At 33.3% G+C, this 13,771-nt stretch overlaps 1 protein-coding gene across 2 annotated transcripts in view; it reads left to right on the forward strand.

Annotated features, from left to right (window-relative positions):
* The first annotated feature begins 213 nt into the window (after positions 1 to 213).
* The window catches only part of STAT1 (signal transducer and activator of transcription 1), a 55,206-nt gene continuing 41,648 nt past the window's right edge, over positions 214 to 13,771 (forward strand). The window contains exons 1-4 of one of the 2 annotated variants that reach the window (XM_051985989.1): positions 214 to 418; positions 4,939 to 5,067; positions 8,598 to 8,742; positions 12,158 to 12,256. In XM_051985989.1, the coding sequence (XP_051841949.1) occupies positions 4,940 to 5,067; positions 8,598 to 8,742; positions 12,158 to 12,256 (372 nt within the window). In that variant the 5' untranslated portion in view covers positions 214 to 418; position 4,939. The remainder of the gene's footprint in view (positions 419 to 4,938; positions 5,068 to 8,597; positions 8,743 to 12,157; positions 12,257 to 13,771) is intronic. The other variant, XM_051985990.1, reaches the window with a different exon arrangement.

Consider the following 13,771-nt stretch of genomic DNA (forward strand, 5'->3'; position numbering starts at 1 on the left):
CGCCCCAGACTGCACTATAAAGATTAGAAAAAGACACTCGAAAGACTCGTGGCACATTGAAGACAAAGCCCACTTCCGAGCCAGAGAATTAAAAGGGATTAGGTGAGAGCTCTAAATGTCGGAGGGGAGTTGGACGCAAGGAAGGAACAGCGAGTTTTGGTTGGCCTGAAGAGAATGATCTGGTTCCGTGATTGGTCAGGGAGTGGAAAGTGAAACTGTCGGGTTCTTTGCCAGTAGCATTTTTCCTGTCGGGTTATTTTGCTCTCCTGCAGACAGACCCCAGCAAACAGTCGAACTTGCTAACCAAAAGATCTCTGACAGCCCCTAGGGAAGAGTTGTAGTATCAGCTCTGATCAGGGGAGTGACAGTTGACATCTAGCCTGTTCTGTGCTATCCCGGCTTCACGGCTCTGCAGAAGGTGGGTACTTGCGAGGAGCTCGAACCAGATGGTTCTGGAGCAAGTTGGACAGACAAGTGTCTTTGCTTTGGGAACCCGGGATCGATCAGTGTTTGCAGGACATTCCCTAAAACAGTCTTGGGGGCTGTCAAGACTCTTGGGAAGGGGGGATTCTCTCAGCTACATCCTTTATCCAGAAAGAAGGAGTATCTTTGCATGTGTCCAAGGAGGAAGCAGGTTACCCTACTCCCCTCAGTTCAAACTTCTTATCTTTAAAAATGAAGAAATTATACTAGTTGGTATCAAAGGTCCTTTCCAGCTTCAAAGTTTTGTGATATCTAGGTAATTAGTTGTCTAGCAACCTAATGCTAACAGACTACATAAAACATATAAGAAGAGAGAAAAAGAAGGGGATGGGGAAAGCTACTAATAAATGAGAAGACTTTTTTTTAGGGAAGACCACAGCTGAGTTGCTCCTTAATGGAAGATAATGCAGTGGGAGAATGACTGATTTGAAATTCGAGGAGTTGGATTCTAACCTCCATGATATTAACTCTGTCACCTTTGGCAAAATATTTGACAAAATCTTTTTTGTGTCATGAACTACTGCATGATCTCTCACATTCAATCTACTCTGCTACCAAACTGTTCTCAACATAGATGGAGTTTTAACTTTATCTAGAAGTCTTGGATTTGTTCCCTATCATTTAGCTTTAATTTTTATATTCCTTAGCCTAATATTCAAGGCCCTTCACAGTTTGGTGGCCCTTTATATTTCCAGCCTTTTCTTGTATTATAATCCTACATTTTTTTTCCCTAGCTAAAACCAGATTATTCTCCAAAAAGCCTGCATATTTTCTCAATCATAGAATTTCCCCTGTGTGTAACATCTTTCCTCATTGAATTTATCTTAATCTTACTTTTAAAACCTATATCAAATGCTACCTCCCTTGGGATACTGCTTTCTGTGTATCTAAGTCATTAATGATTCTACTTATCATGGATTGTTATCAATACTTTTATTGTGCTGTTAAAAAAAATCTTAGGTACTACATTTGTTTTGCAGTTATATTGATATTATGAATTCCATTGAAATTGTAAACTCCCTGAAGTAAGGGACCATTTCTTATCTAAACTTTGTATCTTCTTAAGCATCTATCATTGTATCTATAAATAGTAAAGACTTGAAAAATATCTCTCAAGATATATCTGGGTAGCCAATTATACTTCAATTAATTTATAGCATTTGATATGCTGCAAGTGATCAGTTGCTATTAGAATTTGATAGAAAAATTATTTTGCCTTCAACATTTTGTGTGTGTGTGTGTGTGTGTGTGTGTGTGTGTGTGTGTGTGTGTGTACAATCATAGGTTGCATTAGAAAGAACCCTGAGGACTTTCATGTTTGAGTTAAAGAAACTGAAGTCCAATGGGAATGAAAAGATTTTTCCTAAAATCAAGCAGGGAAAGAAATGGGACTAAAAACTAGGTTTAGTGACTATCATTTCAGCCCTTTTATTTCTAATTTTTACCATACCAAGTGCTTCTGTGATAATGGCAGAGTAAAAGACAGAAAAGGCTAAGAATTAGAATTTTTAGATTGTTTATAAAATTGACTTTCTTGTAGGTGCTGTCAATGTAATAACCTTTTGTAGGAACCAGTAAGTGAACATGCAACTAGAGCAACTAAATCATAGCAATTTTAACATTTTTACTATAAATGATGCCAGAAGAAAACATTGTGTCTCAATAGGTTTGTCCACAGATTATCCTTGGAGAACAAATGATGCAGCTGACAGAGTTGGTTTTATGATGCATCCAGAGGCAACAAGAAATACCATTTCATGAGATCCTTGATTAACTATTTTATTGGGATTTTCATTTGTTTGTTTTGCAATATTCATGAATAGCATGATAAACATGAAAATAATTGAAGCTTATGATTATTTCTTATCTAAACTTTGAAAACTTTTCTATACAGAATTGTTATAGGTAAAGAGAAAGTAAAGAAATTCTGGATAGAACTTAATAAGGCACCTTCCCCTCCAATTAAATCAACAAATACTTTAAAACTCACTTACTCCAATACATATGTCTAGCGTGATAGAAAACATACAGTGGAAAACATAGTTTAGGAGTAAGAAACTTGTAGACAATATTAAAACTTCCCTGATATATAATAAATGCTACTTGGGAACAGACAATAAACATGATGAACACCAAGTAACATCATAAAAATTGAAACTGGTTATATTTTAACAAGCAGATGATGACTAATTATTGATGTGATGATTTTTTTCTGAATCAGATATCTATGTCATCAGACTTGTTGGAACAAAGATCAAAAGCAATATCAAGCTAGAAGAAAAAAATAAGACATAGGATTAAGGCAGCTTCAATGTAATCCATTTAAATGAGCTATTGGCATAAAAACTGGAAATGGATTTTTAAAAAGCCAACATTTATGTAGGCTATTATTATTTCTTAAAGAAATATAATCAGTATAAATCCGTAACATAGAAAGTGCCTTTTCCAGCCAACACTTGATTTTGCCAAATGAAGAGATAATGGCAGAAAAAGACACCAATTAAAGTGTAAATTTGTTTACAAGAGTTTAGTGGAGAAAAGTATGGTGAAAAGGGAAGAACAAGTTTAAAGTTTGGTGAGAGACCCAACTAAGCAAAGTCATCCCAAAGGGATGTAAAGATTAAGCTGGAAGATTGGAAAACATATAACTAAAAAATGGAAAAAATTCCATAGTAATTTTTTATAGAAAGCACTTATTATTATGGCATAGCTACTATATTTGGATTATAAAGTCATAGTTCCCAATGTGCTACACAAAGAAGGAGAAATGCCCCTGAAAAAAAAAAAAAGTTTAGGATGAGAAGAGTAGTTCAATTTGACATAGAAAGAATATATTGTAGATAAAAGCAGTGAGAGATTGATTTTCAAGGAAATTGAAAGAAGGGAAAATAACAAAAGGTTTATTCTGACCTTATTATCCCTCCAAAAGAAAACCAAGAGAATATTACTAACTACTACTAAGTACTCCTACTTTCTTATGTCTATATCATTTTTTAATGAAGATGGGGTACATGTACATTGAAATAATCCTCAGGTGTTATATAATAATTGAATAAGCAGACCTCTAAAAATAATATTTTAGAGCAGTAACACTATTGATTAAAAGGTATAGTAAATACAGCATACTACTGCATATAATAATTGTTAACTATAAAAAATTTTTTGATTTTGGAGAACAAAAATGCTATTTTAAAGTTTTTCCTCCAGTAAGTTGTCTTCTGTGTAACTTCAGAATCATATAAGATTCCTTGAAAGAGGGAAAAAAAAGATAACCTTGTTCAACAATTCTGATACATCCAGTGTAAAGTCCATGTCAAAGAAGGAGTGAGATTCTCCAGATGATTCTGTTTGTGGATGACAATGAACTGATTGCATCAAGCCCTATAATATTGTAGATCCTACTAAATAAGATCCAAATTGATATAGAATATTTCAGGCTTAACTATCCAGAGAGGAAAAACCAAGTGGAATAAAAGCAATGTTTTAAAAAGATCAATTATCTAACATCAAAAACCTAAGAGTAAGCACCTCACTTTGCTAGACTCAGCAACTATTTGTTATTCATGTACTAAAGGCCCCCAAAGACATAGATAACAGTCAGTTTAGTGTTAAATGAAAAAAAAAAAAAACACATTCACTTTCCTTTTCCTATAAGTACAAAAGAAAAATAATTTCCAAGGCAAGCACTTTATCTTTTCGTTAGCTAAATAGATATTAGAGATCAGTCTGCAGTGTTTTGACAAAGATTCTATAGATGCCAAAATTTCTGCTGTTGAGCTCTTGGATTTTGAAATGTATTATTAATGTATTTTGTTCTCATATCCTTATTACTACCATTTCATCCTCTTCAGACCTCATAATAAAATTATCTAATACAGTGACTGTGATATAGTCTATCACTTCTACTAGAAAGAAGTTAGAGGATTTGGGTTTTAGTCATCTGGAACCAATATTGATCACTGTATTTGATGTGATTTTGTTGTCTTTTAAGATTATTTTCATTTGCATCATTTTTGTCATCGTGTATATTGTTCTTCTGATTTTTTTAAATCTGTAACAGTTCATAGCAGTCTTACTAAGTTTCTCTTATTTATCTTGAGCTATTATTCTTTTTTTAAATTTTTTTTCTTTTCTTTTTTTTTTTAATTTTATTTTATTTAATAATAACTTTGTATTGACAGAATCCATGCCAGGGTAATTTTTTACAACATTATCCCTTGCACTCGCTTATGTTTCGTTTTTTCCCCTCCCTCCCTCCACCCCCCCCCAAGATGGCAAGCAGTCCTATATATGTTAAATATGTTGCAGTATATCCTAGATATAATACATATTTGCAGAACCAAACAGTTCTCCTGTTGCACAGGGAGAATTGGATTCAGATGAGCTATTATTCTTAATACTCAGCTTTCTTTGTCTGCAGAATACTATAACCTTTAATTTGTTTTCATACTATAGAATGTCTCAGTGGAGTGAGCTACAAAGACTTGACCCCAAATTCCTAGAGCAAGTGCATCAACTTTATGATGACAGTTTTCCTATGGAAATTAGGCAGTATCTGGCACCTTGGTTGGAAAAGCAAGACTGGTAAGGAAACCCTGGCATATAGGAATAAATTCTGTCTGCAAAGTGTGGGTGTGACAAATATGTTGTTGATTCAAGTAATTTGTTGATCTACTTAAAATTGTGTTGACCAAACAATAGTAACATGTTCATAAAAGCCTTTTAAGGCATATAAAACTCTTTTCTCATGACAGCCTTTTGAGGAAAATAATACAAGATTATTAATAACAATTTTTTTTTACAGATGAGGAAGCCAAAGTTTAGAGATGAAATGGCCTGCCCAAGGTTAAATGGAGTTGGGAAGAAAACTCTAACTTTGAATCTAGTGTTCTTTATATCACAACACATTGCATTTCAGTTCCTGAAACCTAGTTTTCCTAATCTGTATAAATTTGTACAATATTTCATAAGATTCTCATTTGTTAGAGATCATCTAATTCAACCTCTTGATCAAAGCATAGATAGATGAGAATCCCCTTTGGTCTTCCATAGATAGACCACATCTGGAGGAGTATGTTCACTTCTGGGTACTATAGTTTAGGAATAATATTGATTCATTGAAGAACATCCAGAGAAAGGCAATGATAATGGTGAAGAGCCTTAAGTCCATGTGATATAATAATTTGTTGAAGGAACTCAAGGTGCTTAGCCTGGAGAAGAACTTTGGGGAAACATGATAGCTGTGTTTAAGGGATTGTCATATCATAGAACTGTTCTATATAGTTTTAGTAGAGGAACCAACATCAGCTGGTGAAAACTTCCTAACATGTATAGCTATTCAAAAGTAAAATGGGCTGTCTTAAGAGACCATGGTTCCCATTCTCCAATTGATAAATGGTCAAAGGATATGAACAGATAAAGAAATGCAAATTAAGACAACTCTGAGATGCCACTACATACCTGTCAGATTGACTAAGATGACAGGAAAAGATAGTGACAAATATTGGAGGGAGTATGGGAAAACTGGGATACTGATGCATTGTTGGTGGAGTTGTGAATGAATTTAACCATTCTGGAGAGCAATCTGGAATTATGCCCCAAAAGTTATCAAACTGTGCATATCCTTTGATCCAGCAGTGCTACTACTAGACTTATATCCCAAAGAGATACTAAAGAAAGGAAGGGGACTTATATGTGCCAAAATGTTTGTGGCAGCCCTGTTTGTAGTGGCTAGAAACTGGAAAATGAATGGATGCCCATCAATTGGAGAATGGGAGAATGGCTGGGTAAATTGTGGTATATGAATGTTATGGAATATTATTGTTCTATAAGAAATTACCAGCAGGATGAATACAGAGAGACTTGAAGAGACTTACATGAACTGATGCTAAGTGAAATGAGCAGAACCAGGAGATCTTAACAATACTGTATGAGGATGTATTCTGATGGAAGTGGATTTCTTCAACAAAGAGAAAATCTAATTCAGTTCCAATTGAACAATGATGGACAGAATCAGCTACACCCAGAGAAGAAACACTAGGAAATGAATGTGAACTACTTGCATTTTTGTTTTTCTTCCCAAGTTATTTTTACCTTCTGAATCCAACTCTTCTCATGCAACAAGAGAATTGTACAGTTCTGAGCACATATATTGTATCTAGGATCTACTATAACATATTTAATATGTATAAGACTGCCTTCCATTTAGGGGAGGGAGTGGAGAGAGGGAAGGGAAAAGTCGGAACAGAAGTGAGTGCAAGGGATAATATTGTAAAAAATTACCCATGCATATGTTCTGTCAATAAAAAGTTATATAAAAAAGAAGGTTGATAAAATGCTCATGCCCTTTGACACAGAGATAGCACATATAAAATGACTGTACCCTAACATAAGTACAGAGAAAAATGGGAAGACTTATATGAACAGATACAAAATATGAGGATTATAGTAAAATAAACAGCAAAAAGACAAATAAAAATGAACCTAATATTTTATTTAAAATTTATTTTTATTTACTTTAATTAATGAATTAAATTAAAATGACCACACTTGACCAAAAGAAAAAAAGAGAGAGGAAAAAGAGAGAGAGAGAGAGAGAGAGAGAGAGAGAGAGAGAGAGAGAGAGAGAGAGAAAGAGGGACCACCTCTCCTCCTCATAGGAGATCTTCAAAAAAAGGCTGAATGACTAACTATTGACCGGATATTTTATAATAGATTCCTATTGGATATGAGTTGAACAAGATGGCTATGCCATTTAACTCTGAAGTGCATGGAAGGAAGAGTATTTGTCATCATAGAAAATGGTACTTTGGTGCAAAAAAGGCTTAAAATACATTAGATATAAATTTGTTTTTACAACTTTCCAAATCTTGTTATTTTCTGTATTTCCATTAAATCCATTAAATTAAAGCTGAAAGCAATGAAGGAATCTATCTTCAAGTCAAAATGCAAGATAGAGTTGGACAATTAAAAGAAAATCAAAGCTATATTAGAATAAAAAGTTTTTGAGGCAATTGATTGTTGAATTAGCTTTCTTTTGTGTAAAAAGTAGTGGGTTTTTTTTTTTAACATTGCTATCATTACTAATTGCCCACCTTCAGAACTCTCCATTTTAACAAAATTCAATTAAACAAAACAAACTGACACATTAATCATTTCTGACAACCATGCCTGACTCTACCATCATCTGTATATGTCTCTTCTACTGAAAGGAAGAAAATATGTTTCATCATCATATCTATTGGGCCAAACTTCATTGTTTCATTGATATGAATTTTCCTGTCTTTTTGGAGTTATTTTCTTTTGCATTATTGTGATTATTGAATGTTTGTTTTCTTGGTTCTGCTCATTGAGTTTTTTATCAGTTTAAAGAAATCTTCAAAATATGTCAGATTTTAATTAGCTTTCAGAGTGTCTTCATACAAACTTTTCTTTTATCTTGTGAAATATGGGAAAGGTGGTAAAATTGAAAGTAATATTCCTTGTAGAAAAATAACCATGACAGTTAACATTATAGAGAGCTAGTATCCAAGACAGGAAGACTTGAATTTAAGTCTTCTGTGACATATTCTGACCATAACTTTTGGCAAATTAGTTAATCTCTCATTGTAGAGATGGTACCAACCTAAATTATTAGAGGTAATCTTCTCATACAGGAGTTCCCTCTATCAGTGAAAACATGGATTTAATCACCCATCCCTTTCCATATGACATCATAGATCAAATCCAATCCTCTCATTTTGCAGATGAAGAAACTGGAGTATAAAAGAAGTTAAGTGGGGCAGCTAGATGAGTCAGTGGATAGAATACCAGCCCTGAAGTCAGGAGGATCTGAATTCAAATCTATCTTCAGACACTTAACACTTATTGTCTGGGCAAATTACTTAACCCCAAGTGCCTCACCAAAAAAAAAGAAAAAAAAATCATCCAACAAACAAAAGTGATTAAGTGAGGGGATAAAGACCCAGAGAGAATAAGTGGCAGAGTTGGAATTTGAATCCAGGTTCTTTGACTTCAAATGCAGCACTTTTTCCAATGTACGTTATGGGCAAACTTTCATATATGCCATTCTAATATTATTTGGAATTAATAATTGTCTGTTTTGAATCTCCCAGGGACTATGCTGCCATGGATGTCTCCTTTGCCACAGTATGTTTTCATGAACTTCTCTCTCAGTTGGATGAGCACTATAGCCGCTTCTCTCTACAGAACAATTTTTTGCTGCAGCACAATATAAGGAAAAGCAAACGTAATCTTCAGGTATGTTTATACCTTTAACAGAATCTTTAATGTTTGACAGAAATGTTGCCATACTGTCATTTGGAAGATCACAGAGATTATGTGGTATTAATTTACAGACAGCTCCCATTTTAAATAAACTAATGGTAAATAATTTTTAAATGTATGTGAGCCAAGTGAAACAATCAATTCATTTCAAAAACTTTAGTTTCACACATATTATAAAACATGCATTTTATATCAAGACCTTTTACAAAAAAAAAACAATATGCTGCAATGAAAATAATGTTGGATTTGGAGTCAAGGAAAATTTATATTTAAGTCTTAGTTCAAACCCATGTACCTTTATCTTGCTTCAATATCCTGAAAACTTGGGGTTAAATTAAATGATTTCTAAGACATCTTCAAGCTCTAAATCAATGATAATCTTATAAAATACTGCACCAATTTACATGGATTAGGAAAACTAGGTTTCAGGAACTAAAGGTGTGGGGATATAGAAATATAGACTTTTTTAGGCATGTGTGAGTTATAGAAATCAAATCCAAATCCATTATTTTTCAGATGAGGACCAAAAAGATGGAATGATTTATCAAAGGTCTTGCAATAATTGGTGTCCAAGGACACCCTCAGTCCAAGGACTGAGGACAAGGTCTCAGTCATTAGCTGTTAGTCCAGTGTTTTCCTCATTAGCTTGTGAGCTCCTTGAGGGCAAAGACTATCCTTTGCTTCTTTTGTAAAAGCAATTTATAACATTAACTTTTAAGACTAAAAGTTTCAGATTCTTTTTTTTCCTCCTTTCTCACCACTCCCCTCTACCTTGAAAATGCGAGTAATTCAATATACATTATACATATGTCAACATGTAAAACATTTTCATATCAGTCATATTATGAAAGAAAAATAAGAAAGTAAAAAAAAAAAGTATGCTTCAATCTGTATTCTCTTCTTTTTCTGGGTATGTATAGCATTTTCCTCCATAAATCCTTCAGAGTTGCCTTGGATTACTATATTGCTGAGAATAGCTAAATCATTCACATTTGATCATCTTCTGATATTGTTGTGACTTTGTACACAGTATATCATCTTTTGTCTCTTTTTGTTTTTTTAATAATAGCTTTTTATTTTTCAAAATCCATGCAAGTATAGTTTTTAACATCCACCTTTGCAAAACCTTGTGTTCCAAATTTTTCTCCCTTTCTCCCCACCCTGTTCTCCCTTATAGAACAAGTAATAAAAAATAATTAAACATGTGCAATTCTTCCAAATATATTTCCATGTTTATCATGCTGGTTTTGCCTCTTTATGTACCTTCAGTATGTAGCACAAGGCTAGATATATAGTAGACACAATGAATATTTATTAACTGACTGATTAGATCTCAAATCACAAAGGAAATTCTTATAGTTTAGGAGGAAGTAAAGGATGTGATGGCAATAGGAAGATTCTAGAGTGATACAAAGTCTTGAAACATTCTACAGAAGTACTCTGAACACTTACACACTTAGGATGCCCTAGACTTGACCATCATTGGTCTCAATACCATGGAGACTGGAATGTGACCTTAGAGAATATCTCTTCCAATCGCCTCACTTCACTAATTAATGAATTGAATCCTAGACAAGTTAAATGATTTATTCAGAATTAAACCAATAAGTGAACCTGTTTACTAATGGGTAGAAGTCAGAGGTAAATTTAAATGATATAACAGGAGGAAAATCCTTCCACTTAAAACTTCTTGAGAATAGAAGAGACTACCTTAAGAGATGATGGGTTCTATTTCATTGGAGGTCTTCAAGCAAAAGCTCAATGATAACTTGTAGAGTTTTTATAATAGGAATTTTGTTGGTGGGTAAGAAGGGCAGGAGTTGGACTAAATGTCTACTGAGCTTCCTTCCAATTCTGAAATTCTATTATGTCAATTCTCTTTCTTCTGTACTTTGCTGCCTATCATTTTAATTCTTGGACAAACAGTTTCAACCCAGACTATTGGGAGGTTTTGTTTTCTTTGTCCCACATGACCATTGTTACAATTTTATAATGGAAATCAGTGGGGAAATAGGATTTGTTTAATAAACTTGCTTTGTTACTAATTATGTTTTACTGGATTTCTCCAATTTAAAAAAAAAAAACAAAAACAAAAACACAAAGGATACCTGAATCTTGATATATGGGTATGTGTAATGTGTGTGTGTGTGTGTGTGTGTGTATGTATGAGAGAGACAGAGAAAGTCAGTCAGACAGAGAGTCAGACGGAGAGTCAGATGGAGAGACAGAGACAGAGACAGAGAGAAGATGGAGAGACAGCGAGAGAGAAGGAGAAACAGAGAAACAGAGAGAGACAGAGGGAGGGAAAGAAGAAGGGAGAGAGAAGTAGAAAGATAGAAATTCCAAAATCAAGGGAAATATATATTTTTTCAAATTATGGAAAATGTTCAGCTAGTAAATGAAAGCACTATAAATATTTCCCCATTATTGTAATAATTTTGAGGATACCATTTATAGTTTTTTTTTTCTTTTGGATACTTTATTTAAAAAAAAAACTACTCTAAACTCAACTTTAAATAACAAAACCAAATAAACTTCCATCTACAACTAAGTAAACTTTTAAAAGGCTGACAATAAACAGACATTTATATTAATTTGCTTGTTACTCATTCTTTTTCTGTTCTTTTTCCATTCTTTCTTTGTTCACCACTGTGATTGCAGAAATGTTTTCCTTTTACAAAATACTTTTTTTTTTCCTTTTTGGCCCTGTGATTTTATTTGTCTAGGGAGTTCCTTCTACATCTACTACTGTAGCACTATCAATTGTTCTGCAACTTCCACAATCTTAGAAAGACTGTCTGGGGCATCAATAAATAAATGATTCACCCAAGAGCATACAACCAGTGTTGTTTATCCAAGATAGGTAATAAACTCATATCTTCTTGACTCAGATTCTAGTTCTCTCTATCTTCCTTTTTATTTTTATTTTTATTTTTTTAAATTTTTATTTAATAATTACTTTATATTGACACTCGTTTCTGTTCCGATTTTTTTTCCCTCCCTCCCTCCACCCCCTCCCCTAGATGGCAAGCAGTCCTTTATATGTTGGATATGTTGCAGTGGATACCATTTATAGTTAAGAAGCACAGTATTTTTTCACATGATGGCAAATGGTATAACATTGATACAAAATAGAAGAGTGGTAAAATAATAAATCAAGAAGATGTAAATGATATATGGGATTATGTTACTTGTTCTAATAAGGAAAAGTAAAGAAATGTACTGATATAATTGAAAGGAAAATGATAAAAAAAAAGTTACTAAATTATAGCCAATATAAATGGTGATAAAGTGAGTACAAGTGCATCTCAGAAACTGGAACTGTTTTCCTAATTCCAATGATAATTGCTTTTAATTTTTAATTTTGCTTTTCATGCCATGCACCTAGGATAATTTTCAGGAAGATCCAATACAGATGTCTATGATCATCTCTAACTGTCTAAAGGAAGAAAGCAAAATCCTGGCAGCTGCCCAGAAATTTGAACAGGTACTTTTTATGCTATTAGAACATGTGTGAAGAATTATCTTTTTAAAATGGTCTCTGTACTGAATGAGAAAGCTGTGAAAATTGTAGACAAATCATATCTACAACATTTCTTTAGTTCAAATATCTAATAATTTGTCTAAGGAATAAATAAGTTTATTCTGGAAGTAATTGTTCTTGATGAAGCCATACTGCCTCTTGGGGACACACTCTTTTTTTTTTCTTCATAGATGTTCACTTTCAAAATGTAGTCAAAAATTGTAGTTGAGCTCTCTGGCCTACCATATGAAGAAGACTCAATTCTCTTTCTTTGAAGATCAGGGTAACACTTATCTAGCTATAATTCTGCAATACCTTTCCTTTTCTCCACAGTCTTTCACAGATAATTGACAGTGGCATAGCAGTCATATCTCTGACATTTTTTAGTGCCCTAAGATGGAGTTCATTTAGGCTCACTGACTTGAATTTATCAAATATAATGAATTGAGCTTTTTTTTTCCTACTTATCTTGGACTTAAGTTCCTTGTTAACTAATTTGCACAGGTTTGACATATATTTGTTTACTTGTCATCTAAGGAAAGAGAGAGGGGGAGGAGAAGGAAGGAGAAAAAAAATTTGGAACACAAGGTTTTGCAAAGATGAATGTTGAAAACTATCTATGCATATGTCTTAAAAAATAAAAAGCTTTAAAAAATAAATTTAAAAAAAATTCAAGTTGTTTGGTGAGTTCCCCGTGTAGCCACATAAGATTCTTTAGCTCATGTCCTTTTTTCTCTCATTTGAATTAATCATATTTGCACTTTAAAAATGTTGTTAATAAGAGTTGTTCATTTCTCTTAGGCCAACTTCCTTTGTAGAATTTTAGACCATTGGATTTTTTTTGGTATGCTCTCTTTGAACTATTGAATTTTATACTCTAAATATAAAGAATGTATGTCATATTCTTCCAGGCTTTCTTTTTCCATATCATAGATTCTTAGAAGTAGTCACTTCCCTCTAAAGTTCTCAAGATTTTCACCTCAGCAATTACTTCCTCCTTCTTGGTAAGAATTAAAATCGGAACAGGAATTTCGCATGGTATCTTTTCCTCTTTTTGAAGGATGAAATTTGGCTGGTCAGGAAATGATTAGTTGCTGTGCTTCTTCTAGGGAGAGTTCCAACAGATGTTCTATTAATTGAGCCTTCATCATTATGTAATTACTTCATGCCACACTTGTAAAAACATGTCTCGATTTCTCATCTATTTCCTTTTTCCTGTTTCTTTTTATATGCCCTCATGACACTGCCTTCTCTGATCTTTGCCCAAATGTCCTCTACCAAGTTCTCTTTCTTTGGGTCCCACATTTTCTTCCACTCCTAAGTCTATACTCCAAAAATATTTTAAAATGAGGGAAAGGATTCATATATATACAACATTATTTATAGTAGCTGGTTTTTTATTGTAACAAAGAACTAGAAACTGATGGGAGGAGCTCACTAAATAAAATACAGCTAAACAAATTATTTTATATGGATGTA

The sequence above is a fragment of the Antechinus flavipes genome, chromosome 3 (assembly GCF_016432865.1).
Source record: "Antechinus flavipes isolate AdamAnt ecotype Samford, QLD, Australia chromosome 3, AdamAnt_v2, whole genome shotgun sequence".
Classification (NCBI taxonomy): domain Eukaryota; kingdom Metazoa; phylum Chordata; class Mammalia; order Dasyuromorphia; family Dasyuridae; genus Antechinus; species Antechinus flavipes.